The sequence below is a fragment of the Lipotes vexillifer genome, unplaced genomic scaffold (assembly GCF_000442215.2).
Source record: "Lipotes vexillifer unplaced genomic scaffold, Lipotes_vexillifer_v1.1 scaffold6, whole genome shotgun sequence".
Lineage (NCBI taxonomy): Eukaryota > Metazoa > Chordata > Mammalia > Artiodactyla > Lipotidae > Lipotes > Lipotes vexillifer.
In genome coordinates, this window is record NW_006799037.1 from 2,748,319 (window position 1) to 2,765,666 (window position 17,348).

Below are 17,348 nucleotides of genomic sequence, written 5' to 3' on the forward strand. Positions count from 1 at the left end.
GCATAGACTCCAGAGATAAATTTGGAGAAAATTAATATCTTTATAATAGTAAGTCTTCAAATCCCTGGACATGATACATTCCTAAAGACTTCTGCAACTTCTGTCAGTGTTTTGTAGTTGCAATTTTCACAATTTTGCACAATTTTCATTACATATATTCCCTGGTATTCAATTTTTGTGTGTGCAGTTATAAATGATAGAGTTTAAAATTGATTAATTTAGAGACATTTGATAGCTTTAGAATATTGTGTCTTCTGACCTGAGAACACACTATAACCCTCTATTTAGTCAGAGTTCATAAACATTCTGGTTATAAGTCCTTTATCAGATATGTGTTTACAAATATTTTCTCCCAGCTAGTGGATTATCTTTTCATTTTCATCATCCAAAGAATAGCAGTTTTTAATTTGATGAAGTCAAATTAATTAATTTTTTAAATAATTTGAATTAGATTTAAGAAATCTTTCTAAATCCAAAGTTACTAAGGCTTTCTCCTATGTTTTCTCTCAGAAGTTTTACAGCTTTTAGCTTTTGGGCTTAAGTCTATAATCCAATTCTAATTAATTTCTTATAGTAAATAAAAGTCAAAGTTTTTTGCCCACAGATATCCAATTGTTAAAGCACCACTTGTTAAAAAGTCTCCTCTTCCCCCATTGTGTTACAATGTCATCTTTACAGATAATCAGTTGACTATATACGTGTGGGTTTACCTCTGTACTCTCTACTCTGTTTCATTGATCTATATGTTTATCCTTATACTCTCTTGATGACTAGAGATTTAGAGTAAGTCTTGCAAACAGGTAGTGGGAGTCCTCAAATTTTGTTCTTCAAAGTTATTTTGGCTATTCTAGGTCTTTTGTGTTTCCATAAAAATTTTAAATTTAGCTAGTCAATTTCTACCAAATAGGCCTGCTGGAATTTTGATTCGGACTGTTTTGATTCGGACTGTTTTGATTCGGACTGTCTAAATAATTTGGGAACAATTGATATCTACTGAGTCTTTCAGTCCATGGAGATGGAATATCTCTTAATTTATTTAGGTTTTCTTAGTTTTCAGTGTGTAGTTCCTGCGCATATTTTGTTAAATGTATCCCTTAAGAATTTCACAGTTTGTTGTGTTACTACTGTAAATGGAATGGCTTTCTTAATTTTGATTTTCAGTTGCTCATTGTTACTATGTAGAAACGCAGTTGACTTTTTCTGTTGTCCTTGCTAAAATCACTTATTATTCTAGTAGCTTTTTTGTGAGATTTTCTACACAGATAATCATGTTGTCTGAAAGTAAAGATGGTTTGACATCCTCCTTTCCAGTCTGTATACCTTTTATTTAATTTTCTTGTACTGCCTGGGACCGCCTATACAGTGCTAAATAGAAGTGGTAATAAATAGATAATTATCTTTTTAACCCAATATCAGAAGGCTTATCTTTCTATTTGCTGTAGATTATTTTTATAGGTACTCTTTTTATTGGTTATAACATTATGTGCTTAACATGTACAGCATTATATTTTGACTCCTGTATACACTACTGTGTGCTCACAACCAGAGTTTTAGTTCCCATCCATCACCATACAGCTGACCCTCTTTACCTGTTTTTCCTCTGGTACCCTCTTCCCTCTGATAACCATTACTCTGTTCTCTGTATCCACATGTTTGTTTTTATTTGGTTTGATTTGATTTGTTCATTAATTTTTTTATTTTTGTATTCCACATATAAGTGAACTCATATGTATTTGTCTTTCTCCATCTTATTTCACTTAGCATAAAATCCTCAAGGTCCATCTATGTTGTCACAAATGGCAAGATGTCATCCTTTTTTATGGCTGAGTAGTATTCGCTCCTATACCACATCTCTATGAACGTAGCATAGTGATGAACGTAGCATAGTGTGTATATCCGTGATGAACGTAGCACAATGATGAACATAGCATAGTGTGTATATCTTTTGAAATTAGTGTTTTGTGCTCTTTGGATAAATAACCAGAAGTGGAATAACTGGATCGTGTGGTAGATCTATTCTTAATTTTTTGAGGAACCTTCACACTGTTTTCTACTGTGGCTGTACCAATTTATATTCCCACCAGCAGTATATGAGGGTTCCTTTTGTTAGATATGTAACTACTCAGATTTTCTATTTCTTCTTACGTCAGTTTTGTAAGTTGTGTTTTTCAATAAATTTGTCCATTTAATCTAAATTTTCAAATTTATTGTCATAAAATGGTTTATGGTTACTAGCTTCCTTTAGTACTCTGTAGGACTTTTTATGCCCAGTATTGGTAGATGTGTTTTCTGTCTCTTTTTTCTCAGTCATTCTTCGTGGAGGTTATCAATTTTATTCATCTTTTTAAAGAAGAAAATTTTTGCTTTGTTAATTTTCTGTTTTATTTCTGCTTTGTCTTTATTGTCTTTCATAATCTGTTCTTATCTTGAGTATTTTCTTCCTTTTTGGTTTCCTTAGGTTCATTTAGTGGCTCTTTTTCTAGTTTCTTGAAGTAGATCTTAGAGCATCAATTCTCAACTTTTCTCTTTTGCATAATGTATACATTTAAAGCTCTAAATTCCCCTCTAATCATCGCCTTAGCTGCATTCTATTCATTTTGTTATACCATATATTTTATCATCAGTTAATTTATTTTTATTTCTTCTTTGATCTGTAGGTTGTTAGAAAGTATTGCTTAAGTTCTAATCATTTTGAAGTGTTCTACTTATATTTTTTATTAATTGATTTCTAGCTTAACCTCACTGTTGTCAGAAGACATACTATGTATGACTTCAGTTCTTTGAAATTTGTTGATACTTGCTTTATGGCTCGGCATATCACCAATTTAGTGAATGTTCCATGAGCTCTGAAAAAAAATTGTATTCTCTAGTTATTGAGGATGTTGTTTTATATCAGTCAATTAGGCCAAATATATTAGTAGTGTTTGCTCAAATCTTCTATATCCTTACAGGTTGTCACCTGTACTTCTGACCAACTGGCTATAAGTAGAGGTTCCCCCAGTTCCTTCCTTGGGTTCAATAATTTGCTAGTCTGGTGTAGAACTCAGGGAAACACTTACTTACAATTATTAGTTTATTATAATGGATATGATAAAGGATACAGATGAATAGCCTGATGAAGAAATACATAGGGTGAAGTCTGGAAGGGTCCCAAGCACAGGAGCTTCTGTCTCCATGGAGCTGGGGTGCAACACCCTCCCAGCACATGGATGTGTTCACCAATCTGGGAGCTCTCTAAACCCTGTACTTCAGGGATTTTTATGGAGGCTTCATCACATAGGTATGATCGATTATTAACTCATTTTCCAGCCCCTCTCCCCTCTTCAGAGGATGGAGGGGTAGGGATGACAGTTCCAAGCTTCTAATCATGGCTTGGTCTTTCTAGTGAGCAGTCCCCATCCAGAAGCCCACTAAGAGCCACCTCATTAGAACAAAAGAAACTCCTGTCACCTGGGAAATTCCAAGGGTTTTAGGACCTTTTTGTCAGGAATTGGGGTCAAAGATCAAATATTAGCAGAAGCCAGGGGGCAGAGACCAATATCGAAAGTCCCTGATTTACAGTGGTTCAGTTTGCAATTTTTTGACTTTATGGTAATGCAAAAGCAATATGCATTCATTTGAAACCGTACTTAACATTTTGAATTTTGATCTTTTCCCAGGCAAGCAATATGTGGTACCATACTCTCCAGAGAGCCACAGCTCGCATTCAGCCAGGAGACCTGGCTGGTAAATAACCGATACACTTACAGCCTGTACTCTGTACTCAACCGTTCTGTTTTTCACTTTCAGTGTAGTATTCAATAACCTATCAATACATGAGCTAGTCTACGCTTTGTTATAAATTAGGCTTTGTTTTAGATATTTTTTCCAGCTGTAGGCAATGTAAGCGTTCTGAGCACATTTAGGCGTGCTAGGCTAAGTTACAACATTTAGTAAGTTAGGTGTATTAAATGAGTTTTCAACTTACAATATTTTCAACTTAGGATGGGTTTATTGGGATGTAACCCCATTGTAAGCTGAGGAAGATCTTTAGGTATATTTCTTATTATTTCACACTATCTTACATTAAACAGTCAATTGTCTTTTAAAGAAATGAAGAACCACAAAGAAAAATTATTTTATATTTACCATTTCTGAACCTCTTCATTCCATCTGGTATATTCCTTCTGCTACAGAGCTTTTTAAGACTTTTTTATATCCATGTCAGCTGACAACAAATTATCCTAACTTCTTTCTCCTAAAAAAAACAATAAAACAAAAAGACCAAAAACCTTTATTTTTGCTTCATTGTTTTTTTTTTTTTAAACAAGGCAGGTAAGGAGAATATTTTTTAAATATGTATGTATTTATTTATTTATTTATTTATTATTTTATTTATTTATTTTGTCTGTGCCGGGTCTTAGTTGCTGCACACGGGATCTTCATTGAGGCATGCAGATTTCTTAGTTGCGGCCTTCGAACTCTTAGTTGCGGTGTGCATGCGGGATCTAGTTCCCCAACCAGGGATCAAACCTGGGTCCCCTGCATTGGGAGTGTGGAGTCTTACCCACTGGACCACCAGGGAAGCCCCTTTTGCTTCATTTTGAATGGGTCGTTTCACTGGACATAGAATCATAAGTTGACAGATTTTTTTTGTTCTTTCAGCATGTTAATGATGTTCTATTGTCTCTTGGCATATTTAGGTTCCATGGACATTCTTATCTTTGTTTCTCTGTATGAAATGTATCATTTTTCTCTGTCTGCTTTTAAGATTTTGTCTGTATCTCTGGTTTTTGGCAATTTCATTATCATGAGGCTTGCTATGATTTTCTTTGTGTTTACCCTGCTTGTGGGTTTTTGAGCTTCTTGAAGCTGTGGATTTACAATTTTCATGAAATTTGCATGATTTCCAGCAATCTTATGTCAACTACGTTTTCTGTTCCTGTCATTCTCCCTCTGTCTCCTGGCACTCCAATCACATGTATTTTAGACCACTTGATATTGTCCCATAGGTCATTGAGGTTCTATTCATTTTTTCAGTCTCTTTCTCTGTGCTTCATTTTAGATAGTTTTTATTTTATTGCTATTATTTAATTTCACTGAATATTTTCCTCTGCAGTATTTAGTCTGTTGTTAAACTGATCCAGTGAAATTTTCATTTCAGATTTTGTAGTTTTCATCTTCATAGGTTCCATTTGGTTCTTTTAAAAATATTTTTTGTTTCTGTCCTTATTCTGTTCATGTTTTCTTTTTAAATTCTTGAGCACATTTAGAATAACTCTTTTTAAATCTTTGTCTGCTAATTTCATCATTTCTGAGTCTGCTTTTCTTGATTGATTTTTCTCTTGATTATCAGACTCATTGTCCTGCATTTTTGTGTATCTAGTAACTGTTTACTGGCTGCTAGATTTTGTAAATATTACATTTTAGAGTGTCTAGATTTTGTTTCCTCATTTCAAGAGTGTTATATAGGCATTAAAGAATATTTGGCAGGCAGTAGAGTAACTCGCAGATCAATTTGTTTCTTACAAGGCTAGTTTTTAAGCTTATTCAGTTATGTCTGTAATGACCTTTACTCTAGAGCTAATTTATCCCTGTTACTCAAGTGCGATTCTTCTGTCGTCTCCACTCTAATGCCCCCAACGTTTGCTCTACCCTATTTGGGTAAAACTTGAACATTTTCCAGTCTTGTGAAAGCTTTAGAGATTATTTACCCTATAACTTTCCAGCAGTTGTTGGCCCAACCTCATGCAATTTCTCTCTATGCATCTATGCTATAATTTATCATTAAGCAATAGACTGAAGTTGCCTTTTTTTTTTTTTTTTTTGCAGTACGTGGGCCTCTCACTGTTGTGGCCTCTCCCGTTGCGGAGCACAGGCTCCGGACGCGCAGGCTCAGCGGCCATGGCTCACGGGCCCAGCCGCTCCACGGCATGTGGGATCTTCCCGGACCGGGGCACGAACCTGTGTCCCCTGCATCGGCAGGCAGACTCTCAACCACTGCGCCACCAGGGAGGCCCCTCAAGTTGACTTTTATGCTTATTTCTGAAGTCTGTTTTCTACATAGCTCCTTCCTCTCAAGTACTCTTCCCCACATATTCCAACTGCCTCAGCCCACTCAAACGGTGACCTTTGTCTTCTCAACTCAATGAATCTGCTATGCTCTGTTTAGGTTCCTCCTACCTGCACTGTGTTCTGGAAAGTGCCTGTAGGCAGAAAGCTACTGTGATTGTAGGGCTTACCTCGTGTAAGCTCTGTTCCCACCTTTATCACAGTTCTGTACTGCCTCTTGTCCAGTGTCTGGAAACAGCTGCTTCATATATTTCATCCTGACTTCTAGTGCTTTGTGGTGGGAGATCAATCCCAGAATCAGTCACTCCATTATAGCCAGAGTAGAACAATGCTGCAAATTTTTTAAGCTTGCAAATGAAAAGTAAACTAGAATGAATGGTTCTATGATGGAAGAGAGTAAAGGGGAAGAGATTCAGGGGTAACTATTTAACTTTATATAACTTTGCCAGAAGTTTAAGAAACGCATTATATCTGGGAACATTTTCTCCTCAATTTCAAAATAAAATTCAGTGGAAACATTAAATTTATTTTTGACAGAAAAAGTTTCAAATTTAGGTTATTATACTTCCTCCATAAAATGACGGTTGATCAGGCAGTTTTACTAATATTGCAGTATTGTTCGTTGGGATCAATGATGATGAGGAAGCAATGGCTGCTGCTTCATCGTCTGGGAGAGGCAGCTGATGATGACGACGACATTTATTTAAGCTCCTGCAATGAACCAGGCACTGTGTTAGGCTTTTATATTGATTATGTTTACTCTCTACAACAGTTCTGCAAGTTAGACGTCATGATCCCCAGAAACTGAGGAGGTGAAGTTAGTTCCTCAAGCTCACACACTAAGAAGGGAATACTCAGTGACTAAAGTACTCGGTGGTGATTTAGTGGCTGGGGCTGGGAAACAGTCTCAGCTCCCCACTAACAATGCCTCCACCGTTATCGTGCAGCTCCTGATTTTCTCTTCACCTGAGCGTTCCCATCTGGCAAATTCAAGTGGAAAACAGTTAACTCTCTCCCCAGAGAGGCTGTGTTATTATATAGATGTTTTGCATTATTTTGCTTTGAATAACAGCATATGTAAATGTGTTCCTGGAGGTTAAAATTACCCTTAATTTTTCAAACTTGGCCTCTCCCACTGGGGTGAATAGTTGAAAATTACGGGGGAGAAAAGGCAGGCTGGAGAGAATGCTAGTCGGCTTGGAATTGCCTTTCCTCCTCCCTCCCCACCCAACACGTTTCTCTTTAGATAGAAGCTGATGCGGCAGAGTAAAGATCAGTAAATCTCCTATCATGGAGTCCTAGCTGGTTCTGATATCCAGTGTTCAGGGTGCGTTAATCCAGATATTAATCATTAACTCTGCATCAGGTTGATGTGTAGGGGCAGATGTTCTTGCTGAGAAGAATAAAAGTCTCCTGTGGCACCTGGAACACTTTATCACACGTGGTCCCCAGTCAGATCACAAAGAGATCTGAGCGAACACAGGCACTTTGCTGCCTCTAACCATCTACCTCTTGTTCAGGGGTTGGCATCTCCCCTCGACTTCAGCTCTCCCGTGGGCCCTGAATTGTTGAGCCCTCCCTATCTTAAACCGCCTTTCCTGGCATTTGAATCATCACTTCGATGATGTGATAATATCTGCAAGTTGGGAAAATAAAATTGGCATTTGTTTAGCCATAATTAATGAAATATTTATGTTGCATGAGACTATGTGATAAAACCTTAGGCTTAGAGTCCTTTTGCTTCTGATTACATTTGGGATTTTTTTTTTTTTTCTATGACCAGACATTCTGACGCCAGCCCTTTTACACTGAGCAGATGTCATGTAGTAAAAATGGGTGCCAGATGCTGTGAGCCGCAGAAGGGCGATTTGTTTAAGAGCTGGCTCCGACTTTTTTGCATTCAATTACTCTGCAGAACAAACCTTACACAAGCATTTAGGTAACTCAGCTAACTTCAGACATGAATTTTACTAATAGATTTCATCTCTGAATGCATTCCTAGCAACACACCATACAAATGGTGTTTAAGGAATTAATTGATTTCTGCATAATACCTTTTTTTTTTTTTCACATGAAAAGAGAGCTGCAAAGCTCTTGGCAGGGACCCAGAAATGTAATTAACGTAGAGGGCCAAATTTTCAGTTGCCCTTAGGTGCTGCCGCCTCACGCTCATGGCAGGTGCAGTGAGGGGAGGGCAGGGAGGAAGAGAATGGGGGTAGCAGGGCGGAAGGAGAGGTGGCTTTGGGTCATGACACAGAAGAAGCTAGGAGTTCAGTGAGTTCTTCTGTTCCCATTTCAGGTCCCAAGCACGTCCCCATCAGAGCACAGGTGACAGGGACTGCCTCTTCCACCTCTTCCACCACCACCTCCTCTGCAGATGAAGAATTCGATCCTCAGCCTTCCTTGCGGTCAAAGGTAACAACACTTGGCAAACCAAAGGGGGCCTTGGCTTGCGGGGGCCGTTTACGATCCAGATTTCAGACCCAATGTGGGCTCCAGCTGCAGCGGTTTCATTAGGAGGATCACATTTCATTGCATCTGACAGCAACCGCTCTTTTTACCTGGAACACCCTAAGAATTACCTTTTTATATATATTTTTTAACTTTTAGGAACTTGCCTTTCTCAGAGATGTCAAAGTGGGAAGGGGGAAAAAGCAGAAATATTTACTTGAAACCATTTGGTGACTGCAGCTCTTAAAGTGGTGATCCAACAAGCAAACCATCGAAAAAATTAAAACAAGCAGATGTGTATTTCCCTAGGGGTAGCACAGCTTCATTTAAGAAGCACTAGAGGCAGATTGCATGGAAAACGTTATGTTTATTCTAATCAGAAATACGAAATGAACCATGCAGTTGCATCTAGGCTCTGAGGATCCCCACTGACTAGCCGTGTGCTGGCGGGGGAATGGCAGTTCTTCTCTCTGCTTAATGAACATTCATTTCTGGAGAACCCTTTAAATAACTCCCATACCCATGGATTAAAAAACACAAACGTCATTGTATGTCTTTAAATGTGTCTGTATGTTACATACACGGAGACACGCATCCCATGACCAAATCCCACCATTGTTTTCTTTATCCTCTGGGGCTGGAAGAGCTGAATGGCTGGACATCATATGCTTCCGGGGCAGACAGAAGCCGTTCACTGCTTTGGCGGTGTTTATTTTTTGGAGCAGTAAGGATCTGCGGAGAAAGAGAGAGAACCAAATTTGTTTACTTAAACTCAACTTTTCCATGTCTAGCGCTAGGAGCTTTGGCATCATCTCAAGTCATTCAGGGGTTCCAGCTCCCCACGGCCCACCTTGGAGCAAGTAAGTCAGGAGGGAGCTGGGACATGCTGGGGAGAGAGAGAATGAGAACAAGAGAATACGTAGAGATTTCTGATTTCTAACCGTGGGTGGCCATGATTAGTTAGACACTCAGTACCAATGAATTCTATGTGTCGTGTTGATTTCTGGGATTTCCTTACAGACCCTCTCACCCCCTTGAGTGACCCTGAGTTAATTCTGTATTCAAATGAGGCAGAAGCCCCAGCATCAGCCATTCTGCCACTCATGGGGACCAAAAGAATGGAGTGGCTGAAAGCCATCGAAATGGCAAGACCATGATACCTAGGGCAAGCCTTGCGAATAGCTCCTTGTCTCCTGCTGGACCAGAACAGAGCCAGTCATCACATCAACCTGCAGTGTGGTAAACCTTGCCCGCTTCACCTGGCTTCCAACACGGCCCACTCTTCAGGCAGGGAAGCTGGCAAAAAGGTTCCTTCTTTATGACTTCCCAAGGGCTCACACTGAGGGAACGAGGGAAGTGTTTTCCTTTCTAGTTTCTTTATCTCTTCTGCCCCATACAGGTGTGTCCCCAGCCACATGGCACAGAGCCCACTCAGCTCAAGTGAACCTTTGCAAAGGAAACTGGAGACAGGATATGCAGCCTCGCCTCTTTGCTTTGCCCCCTCCCCTCAAGTTAATGCCTGGATCTGAGAGAGGGAGACAGGCAGCTTGTCTTCAGTCCTGCCAGATTTCTCCCTTTCTCCGTCCTTCATCTTTTTCTTCCTTAGCCCTTAGACGTTTTCCTTTCTTCTCTGCATCGTCATCACCATTACTGAGGATGTGAGAACCGTGCCTGGTGCAATGTAAGGCTATATGAGCGTTTGTTAATAAATCACCCTTCTTTTCTTCTATGTCCACATCTTTTAATAAAAGGCAGTAAAGGACTTTCTTTCCCTGTCTAGGTTCTGCTTTGCTGACTCTTGATAAAGCAGTTGGGGTTTGGCAGCTTTGCTGCTGGGAAGTGCTAAGACAGTGCAATGCTGTCAAGGCATCCCTCACCGAAATTGTTTGAATGGTCTTAATTTAGGGGGAAAGTTTGATATTTCTATAAAGCAGAGGTCCTTGATGCATCTGCACCGAATTTGGCACAGGAAAGGCAGAATAAACTAGATAGAAATGTGGACACTGGATTCAGGTTACCTGGGCTTAGCTCCTGGCCCTACCAATTCCTGATTGTGTCGTCTTGGGCAAGTTATTTAACTTCTCTGAGCTTTGATTTCCTTATCTGTGAAATAAGTGTAATTTGTGGAATAAATAAAATGATGCGTGTGAAGTAATCAGTACAGTGTCTGGCACATAGCACTCAAAAAGTGCTGGCAATTATTATGTAGATTAGTATAGTGGAAGCTCAAGAGATATTTGTTAATAAATACCACCACACCCCTCCCCACCCAGCCTTCCCAGAAAGGTCCTGGCTGCTTAAAGGAGGGGTTCCCTCACCCAAATGGCCTGGAATCTCTGCAGTGGTTGACAGTCAATCTGGAAGTTGTCCTCTAGCAATAGAGATGTGATATAGAATAAGTTTGAGTTCTGAGAGCCAAAATTTCCTTCCAAGGATGAAAGAAAGGATGAAGATCTTTAGGATTCTACATCCTACAGAGAATTTTAGGAAAACCAACTTTTGTCATTGAGCTAAATGTTTTCACCAATGATCTGTAAACATTCTGAGCCCTGAAAGCTAGATGCTTTCCTAAGGAGAGTGATGGAATGGGTGGCAGAATGCCAAGGATCCATAAAGCCCTGGAAAGGCACTTGCTTTTAAGGTAAAATCTCTGACCTCTACTATGGACCTGGAGTCAGGCCTGTTAGGTCTATTCCCCACTTGTGGATTTATAGTCCTTTTAATGGGCAAACATTCAGCTCAACCAGAGCTACTGAATGCCCAGGCACCAGGCTAGATGTAACAAGTTTTTAATTCCATATTTATTTCTGCCAGCATTAGAAAGAAGTCTCTCACATGTTCTCATTCTCATCCTAGTATAGAAAATTGATGTGTATGCTCTGAGAAGGCAAACATAATAAAACCGGCCCAAGTTGGACATTTATTTTGTATATGTAAGATGTATACATACATACATTATACATACTACATACATACACACACATATGAAAAATAGTAGATTTTAGTAAGAAATTATAATCATGCTGATTTGTGTAATAATAATATTATAATCATACTGGTAACGGTAAAAATCATAGTATTTACTGAATATCTATCCCACATCTTTTTTAAGTATTACGCAAAGGACTTGACCCACCTTATCCCATTTAATCCTTATCACATCCCTACAAGGTAGGCATTAAATCACTCTCATCACTCTGAAGAGGACGCTGAAGTTCAGGAAGTTGTATGACATACCGAAGCTCACACAGCTCAGCTGGGGTTTGAATGCCAGCTTTGCATGGCTCCTGGGCCCAGTGCTCAAACGTTATTCTCTGCGGCTTCTCCCATCATTAGAGTCTCCCGAAACTTGCAACATGTGGAGCTGGCCACACCACTACTGCTCCTTTCTCTGCTGTCTAAAACCTGGAAGAGACACCGTCAAGATCTGGACAGCTATTTTAAATGCCTCAATTTTGAATGTTCTGTATTCTACTAGCCCAGGCACACAGAGAACCCAGTGGTATTAATGGCGTGTTTGTACAAGCAAAGTGAAGTAGGGAAGGCAATCTTATGCCTAGATACAGAGCATTTCCATCACTGCAGGAAGTTCTGTTGACATCGTTGTTCTAGAAGCTAAGCAGTGGTTTGGTTGGAGAGGGCAGAGTCTGTGACAGTATTTTGTACATTTCAATTGCATTTTTCAAGACATATTTTTTTCTTCTTGGTTTTTGTAGGAGAGGAAGACGCTAAGAAGAAGAAGGAAGCTAGAAAACGCAACAAAACAATTGGTTAAGCAAGAAGAATTGAAAAGACTTCACAAAGCTCAGGTCAGAAAACAAACTTGAGCTGAGTGAGTGGGTCTGGGATCCTGGGGATCTGGATGTGGAAGCCTTTGGAAATCTGTACTGCGCTGGGGAAAGATAGGTCTCTCTTCTCTGAGCAACCGGGCTTGTGGCTATTCTACAGGCTCTGACTCAATCCCTGGTAGGACTCTGGGGCCTGGAGGGCCCAGGTGTTGAGTTGGCCCACTCCCAGCTCTGCCTTTGCATCTGCAGACGCGGGTCCTGCAAAGTGAGCTGGAACAGCAGCCAACACACGGCCTTGGGAACAATCCCAGGCCCTTAGTGCCACGCACGAGTGGCCTTAGTTTTGTCCTCTGTGAGGACACAACCTTCCCCTGACTTTCTGACAGTGTCTTTGCTGAGCTGACAACTACTGGGGCTGGCTCTATTCCAAGGTTAGTTGAACACACAAGCATCTAGCATTCTGCTACAGATTCCCTGGCCTGATTGTTTACTCCAAACATTTCTGCCCACGTTGATCTGCCCACCTGCAAAATGAAGCAGGAAGTCAAGACACACCCCCTCTCCCTGAGGACCCCAAACCTAGCCTTGAGGAACTAGTTGGGTTTTAGGACAGAAGGACTTAAAATGACCACTGACGTTAATGCAGCGTGTACCCTACATCCCTTCTTCCGGTTGTTTGCTTTATCAGGCCGGGTAGTCCTGTAATTTGTTTCTGACGAAAGCAGGAAGTCACTTACTCTAGCCTCCTTTACTCTTCTCAGTGACTGACTTGGGAGCCACCCCCTTCACCTGGTGGATGGGAAAAATCCCCATAAATTCCCTCTGTCCATTCTCAACTTCTGAAACAGGCTTTCTTGAAACATTTCAACTTGTCCTTCTGAGAACATGAGAAGTCTTTACGAAATGGATTGGCAAACTCAGCAATTGCCCCTCCTTCTATTTTTACTCCAGACAGTAGGCAGTGATAACAGAAGATTTACGATGGCCTTTTGAGGCCTAATCTGCTAGCACCCATACCAGTCCTGTATAATCTTTGAGATTTTCATCCTTAGTTTCTAAAGAATGACCACCATATCAATCAGCCTGAGCTGCCATAATGACATACCACAGACTGAGTGGCTTAAACCACAGAAATTTATTCTTTCACAGTCCTGGAGGCTGGAAGTCCAAGATCAAGGTACCTGCAGCATTGGTTTCTGGTGAGGACTCTCTTCCTGGCTTGTAGACAGCTGCGTTCTTGCTGTGTCTTCACATGACCTTTTCTTCTGTGTGCATTTAGAGAAAGAGATAAAGAGAGGGAATTTCGGTATCTTTTCCTTTTCTTAGAAGGACACTAGTCCTGTTGGATTAGGGCCCACTGGTATGACCTCACTTAACCTTATTTACCTCCTTAAGGGCCCTATCTCCAAACACAGTCTCGTTAGGGATTAGGACATCAACATATGAATTTGGCAGGGGTGGGCACTACTCAGTCCATAACAATTATAGAGCCATAATTGCAAAGTAATCAGTAACAAAGTCATTTAAATGTTTCCCTTCCTTTAGCAATTCTACACAGTGCCAGCAAGAGACAGATCTATAAAGGTATAATTGTCTTTAAAAGAGAGACAGAGAGGAAGAGGGCATAAAATTACAAGTAGTTTTAGATAGAATTCCCATCTATTTCAGATTTTATGTTCGGGGCTTAAACACTCTCAGCTGAGACAAGAAGCCAGGTGGCTGCTCCGTCCTCACCCCTCCCCACTGCTACCCTTGCTTGGGCCTCTTCACGGGTTGCAGATGCCTCAGCGATTGTACTTTGAATCCAGGGGAGACTTAGAAGGATGTGGAGTTAAGGAGGAAGAGGTGTGAGACAGAGCTAGAGGAAGGTAGGAAAGGAAGAACACACACATTCTACCTGCCCAGACAGCTGCCACTTCCTTGAACACACCTGGTCTGCCAGGTGCAAAGTCTGTCCTGTCAAGAGATGTGCCTTTTGGCAGCGTGTGTTTGAAAGCAGAGAAAATGGACGGGGATGAACAGAATGTACAGAGGAAAGGTTTTCCCTTCATTTTCCTTCCTAATATACAAGCGAGAAATAGCTGGTAGGGAAAATAAACATGTAAAGGCAAACGCAGTCATGATCCCAAGCCTTGCTAGGTGCTTTGATGGTTAGGTTAAGGTTATGGAGGGGGTGCCTTAATGGGATAAACATTTCTGTCTCGTCTTAATAAAGTGCTAGTAATAAGCCACAGTGCACTTCCACAGACAATAAAGAGCCCCCGTGGTGCAGTGAAAGAATAGGTTGCCGATTTGTAGCTGAGGACAGGAGCAGGACAAACCAGGAGAGGAACACCCAGAGCCCCAGGAGCTGGCCCGCGTCTGCTGCTCCAGAACAGCTTCTTGGGAGGTGTCTGCTGGTTCTTCTTGGGAGAAGAAACGTGCCCTGTGTTTGCCCCCGGAGACCCTGCCCTACTCTGGGTAGGGACTGTAGCTCTGATGGCTATGCCGTCACCATGGTCAGAGGCCGAGGCTCCGAGGAGTCCAGGAACTACGAGGACCACCCACCAGCGCAGCAGCCTCTGCCTGAGAGCGTGTCTGCGTGACTGGCCTGGTCAAAGGGGAGTGTTTTAATGTATTCTTGGGGGCAAATTGAGCTTACACACAGACTCCTTGCTTTATGTTTTCATACTTAAAGAAAGGAAATGTCAAGTTCTAGTTATTTGGGGAATTCATGGGTTCTTATACAGTGAATTGAGGAGGTGGCATCACGAGGGAAAGGGCTTCTTCCTCCTGGAAAGTAGGTTGCAGAATTGGCGCCCTCGCATGACTCTGCACGTTTAAAGTACCTGCGTGACGTATGATCCTGGCATTGCAGGCCATCCAGAGGCAGCTGGAAGAGGTGGAGGAGTGGCAGAGGGCTTCCGAGATCCAGGGCGTGAGGCTAGAGAAGGCGCTGAGAGGAGAAGCAGGTAGGCATCCCTGCGGGCGGATCTGGAGAAGCGGGCTCGGGCCCGTGTCTCTGGTCTGAAAACAGTGCCGGTCTAACCATCTGGGCCAAACAGTGAGACCTTGTCACCCGCTGTGGAACTGTCAACACGGACCTGCGGTGCTCAATCCACAACGGCTTCCCACTTTCAAAATCAAACTTGTTGTCCAGTTTGAAATTCCCAGGGCATCAGTGAGCCTGTGGGCCTTGGTTCTGGTCTGTCCAGTCTCTCTTCTGCTAGTGTGAATGTTCTTTGCAATTCAGGGATTAAGATAAATTCAGGAGAAACAGTTGGGTGTTCAAGCAATGTTGGTAGTGATTCAAAGCCTGGACTTGGAGTCAAAGTCTTGGTTTCTCCCTTTACCACCTGTAGCTCACTTTATCAGCTGTAGGGCCTTGGGCCAGTCACGTTCTAAACCTTTATGAACTTTCGTTTTCTCCTCTGAAATTTGGATAATAGTTGTTTCCTATTGTAGAGCTGAAATAACAATTAAAGGATATATATATATATATATATATATATATATATATATATACACATGATGAAATATATATATGATGAAATTAAATTAGCACATTACCTGGCACAAGGTAAAGCAATAAATAGTAACTGTTCTACTGGTAGCTTCAGATTCTTAGATGCAAACAGAATTCATCTGGTGAAGGTCTGCTTTGTATTGGACATTAAGACAGTAGGTCTCTAACGATAAGTATGACATTTCCTGCCTTTGAGAAGTTTATGGTCCATTGAGGGACACAGACATGTGAATAAACCACAACACAGGGGGACGAGGGCTGTGATGGGAACAAGCATTAGGGTGGAATGAGGACAGAATCACGAGGTTCCTAACTGATCTCTATGGGGAAGGGGGGGGGTGGTCAGGCTAATCACCTGGAGGGGGTGATCTGTTAAGACAAGAACTGGAGAAGAAACAGGAGGTTACCAGGGAGGTGAGGAGACCATTCTGGCAGAGGGAAGAGCACCTGCAGAGACCAAAAGTAAAAAGACGTGAAATGCCATAACGAATAAGGAACCAGCAGAGAGTTTTGAGTGAGGAATGAAACTGAAAGAAATCTATGTGTTTGTGGAAACCATCCAGCAGTGGTGTTGCTAGTGAATTGGGGTCAATGGGGAGTATTGTCTCTTTTATAAAATTGAAGCCCCGTTGATTTACAATATTGTGTTAGTTTCAGGTATACAGCAAAGAGATTCAGTGATATATATATGTATGTATATTGGGGGTATTGTCTCTTTAATTTCTGATGTGATGTCTTTAGTCTTTTGTATTTGGGATATAAAATGTGAGAAAGCAGACCCTGAAAACACATATCTCTGTTTGTGGTCATGTAAACAACATAGGGAAAGGTTAGGGCTTCAGTTCTCCTAAAAGTTCAGTTATTCGAGAATAATGGTACCAGCAGGGGCAGACCCAGATTTTGTGAGGCCCGAAGCTCATACAAAGTCATGCAGGCAAACCTGTGGGGCAGCTCCCAGAGCCCTGTAAGGGCCGGTCCACGTGAGAGGCCCTGTGGTTTCAGCTTCTGTAGCTGTGTAGTTATTGTCTCTCTGGAAGTGTCGGAGTCTGACTTTACCCCTCTGTGCCTCAGCTTCTGTGTTTCTGAAGTGGGAGTGATAATTATACTTGTTCCTTGGATTTGTGATGAGGATTGGCTAAAACAATGTATGTGGGAGCCCTAGCACAGTGCCTGGCATGGGAGAGAATGTTAATAAATATTTGTTCCTTTTCTTACAATACTCGGTGCATTTCCTTGCAAAGAGAACCCAAATCCACCCATCAGAAGTAGGGTTCTTAACAAAAGTGGTAACTGTTTCTCACTGCTTGGAGTCCCTGCCTACCTGTACAGCCATTGTCAGGGCTTTCAACACAATGAAATGTTTGATCATATTCCCAATCAAGAAGGCTTGGCACTTGTCTTTGGGAGTCCGCTGACTTCAGTGAGAGCCTTAGAAGTGAAAAGGATAAACCAGCAAAGCTAGGACATGTTTCATTTTGCTGGGGAGGCAGTATGGCATGGTAGGGTTAGTAAAATTGTAAGCGTCAAGGAGCCCTGTGTTCAAATTCTGTTCC

The 17,348-nt window shown here is 41.4% G+C and overlaps 1 protein-coding gene across 1 annotated transcript in view; it reads left to right on the forward strand.

Moving 5' to 3' along the window:
- Positions 1–17,348, forward strand: part of LOC103069633 (MICAL C-terminal-like protein) — a 55,473-nt gene that overhangs the window by 12,072 nt on the left and 26,053 nt on the right. Inside the window, exons 3-5 of the mRNA XM_007471411.1 lie at positions 8,351–8,466; positions 12,219–12,311; positions 15,148–15,241. Of these exons, the coding sequence (XP_007471473.1) occupies positions 8,351–8,466; positions 12,219–12,311; positions 15,148–15,241 (303 nt within the window). The remainder of the gene's footprint in view (positions 1–8,350; positions 8,467–12,218; positions 12,312–15,147; positions 15,242–17,348) is intronic.